Source organism: Lates calcarifer, linkage group LG1 (genome assembly GCF_001640805.2).
Source record: "Lates calcarifer isolate ASB-BC8 linkage group LG1, TLL_Latcal_v3, whole genome shotgun sequence".
Lineage (NCBI taxonomy): Eukaryota > Metazoa > Chordata > Actinopteri > Centropomidae > Lates > Lates calcarifer.
In genome coordinates, this window is record NC_066833.1 from 16,980,136 (window position 1) to 16,982,598 (window position 2,463).

The 2,463-nt window shown below is 45.8% G+C and overlaps 1 protein-coding gene across 2 annotated transcripts in view; it reads right to left on the reverse strand.

The window, feature by feature from the left end:
• The window catches only part of sox21b (SRY-box transcription factor 21b), a 2,296-nt gene extending 1,121 nt beyond the window's left edge, over positions 1-1,175 (reverse strand). The window contains exons 1-2 of one of the 2 annotated variants that reach the window (XM_018673550.2): positions 905-1,175; positions 1-753 (exon numbers count right to left, since the gene is read on the reverse strand). The exon at positions 1-753 is cut by the window's left edge and continues 1,121 nt beyond it. In XM_018673550.2, coding sequence (XP_018529066.1) covers positions 1-736 — 736 coding nt within the window. In that variant the 5' untranslated portion in view covers positions 737-753; positions 905-1,175. The remainder of the gene's footprint in view (positions 754-904) is intronic. The other variant, XM_018673549.2, reaches the window with a different exon arrangement.
• Positions 1,176-2,463: the final 1,288 nt, after the last annotated feature.

Here is a 2,463-nt window from a genome sequence, read left to right on the forward strand (position 1 = left end):
CAGCATATGCAGGGTACGGTTCAAGTTGAGGTTTTCCCATCCCGGGGAGGAGAATGTACGCTAAGGGAGGCTGGAGTCCTGCTGAGGGCCAGGCCGTACAGTTACAAGGGATCATGTAGCCCGGGTTTCCAGGGGACGGATGTGAGTGAGTGTGGGTGTGCGTCCCGCCACCTACACTGCCAGTCCCGGTGAAAGCCGTGGCGCCTCCCGGCGGGTAGCCCAGCGGAGACGCGTACGGAAACGAAGGCGGGGAAAGCTCGGTCATCTTGGATCCCAGGTCGAAAAAGGAATAGGGGTTCGTGGACATGGACGGGTTGAAGAACACCCTCGCCGCTGCGGCCGCCGCGGCCGCCGCCGCCTTATCGGGGTTCCCAATGACGGACTCGGAAAGTGCTCCAGCAGAAAGCCCGTTAACTTTAAGTGCGTCGTGCTCCCCGAGATTGTAGGGCACGGGGAAAGAAAACTTATCTTTTTTCATCAGAGTCTTGGGCTTCCGCCTCGGTCTGTATTTATAGTCTGGGTGTTCCTTCATGTGCATCGCTCGCAGTCGTTTGGCTTCGTCGATGAATGGCCTTTTCTCTGACTCGGTGAGAAGTTTCCACTCCGCTCCCAGTCTCTTGCTGATCTCGGAGTTGTGCATTTTGGGGTTCTCCTGAGCCATTTTTCTGCGCTGGGCTCTGGACCAAACCATGAAGGCATTCATCGGGCGTTTGACGTGATCCATTGGTTTAGACATGTTGGCACAAACGCACTCTGGAGAAAAAAAAGAAAAGTATTTAAAAAAAAACAATAAGCCAAAGAATAAATAACTTACAAAACAGCACAAAATGACCAACAAAACCGTTTAAACACGAATTGAAATTAATTCTATATCCACAACAACTACAGCTCATGGTTTACCTACTTACTTAAGACTTCAATTCTTCATCCCACCGTTGATTATCTTCTGAAAAAGTACAAGTGGCAGCGTCCTTACGAGTGCTCAACTTTATGTTTTCTGCTCCATGGTGGCATCCATCAGTGATACGCCTTCAGCAAGCAGGAGAGAGGAGAGAGAGGGGAGGGAAAAGCGCCGTCTTGTTTTCCTCTTGTCGCCTGAGACTGTCAGCCACCACTCAGCAGCAGCATTTACGCAAGTGGATGATAACTCCCGCTTGCCCCATGTGAAATACGGGATTGTGTGGCAGGTAGTGAAAGTGCCGCTGGCGCATGCGCAGCAGCACTGAACACGCATCCGAGTGCTAAGCGATTTTTTTTTTTCAAAATCCCACCCTGAGTTTGAAGGGGAAACGCATCTCTTTGCCTTTTAAATGTCTTTATTTAAAGCGGGAGAGTGTTTTAACTCACAGCGGTGACCCCGATGTTGCTTTGGCACATTAGTTTCACGTTCTGAGTTATATTCATGATAATGAGCAACTTCTCAAATCGGAATTATTTAGTTCGATTCAAGTCATTAACTTAGTGAGGCGCCAGACACACCTGAAATACCTGAGCATGGCAGCATGGTGTCAGCGTCTTTCTTACACACTGGCAGATTTGGTGAAGGTGACTGCAACAGACAGTCGCATGTGTTCGAGATGGGTCTGAAACTGTATTGAATCTATGCAATTAAACACCTGAAAAGCACGCACACACTCTCCCTTTAAAAAATGTCTTTGTCATTACACACTAATCGCCCCTTTCTCTCTGTTTCATTCGTTTAATTGACAGTCTGACCGGCTTGAATCTGCTGGTGTCACTCCACTTCCTCACCTTTCATCACTGTCTGTCGCGACTCTCTCTCTCTTTCTCTCTGCCTAACCCCCTTCCCATCCCTTCCCTTCCCCATGGGTGGCACTGCCATTGAAAAGTAGTGTGTAAAGACGACAAGAAAGGTAAAGAATGTCTTCTTTAATTTTCTGATATTGTGCCATTTTGTCGTAAATACGCAAATACCGAGGAGGTCTGAAGTGTTTCTAATCGCGCCTGGTGAAATTAATTACTTTCCTGAAATCCCCCCTTTCACTTTCACTTCAAAGGACTTTCCCAAGGGCAGCGAATCGACAACTGAAATTAGGTTGTCGAATATTCAACTAAGCAATTACAGTTATCTGCAGGACTTGTTGAGTAAATTGTAGGTTTAAGTGGTTTGTTCTCGCACCTTCTCCGTTGTACATAATTACATATGTGGAAAAAAGGAAATAGAGAAGGGCTGTATCGAACAATATTATAAATGACGAATTAGGCTGCAGGTCGATATCAATGGCTGTCAAATTCAATTCACATACTGTTGTTCTTTTTATAACGGTTTAGCCTAATATAAGGACAGTTTACACAATGTATAATGTAGGAGTTATTCTTCTTCTTCTTATTATTATTATTGAGTACAAATATTGGACAAATAATTTCCTTTAATATGAATAATATGTCAAGGGTGCAAGTAGAGTGATGACGCTGACCTATCGCAAAGTGATGCGCAATTTA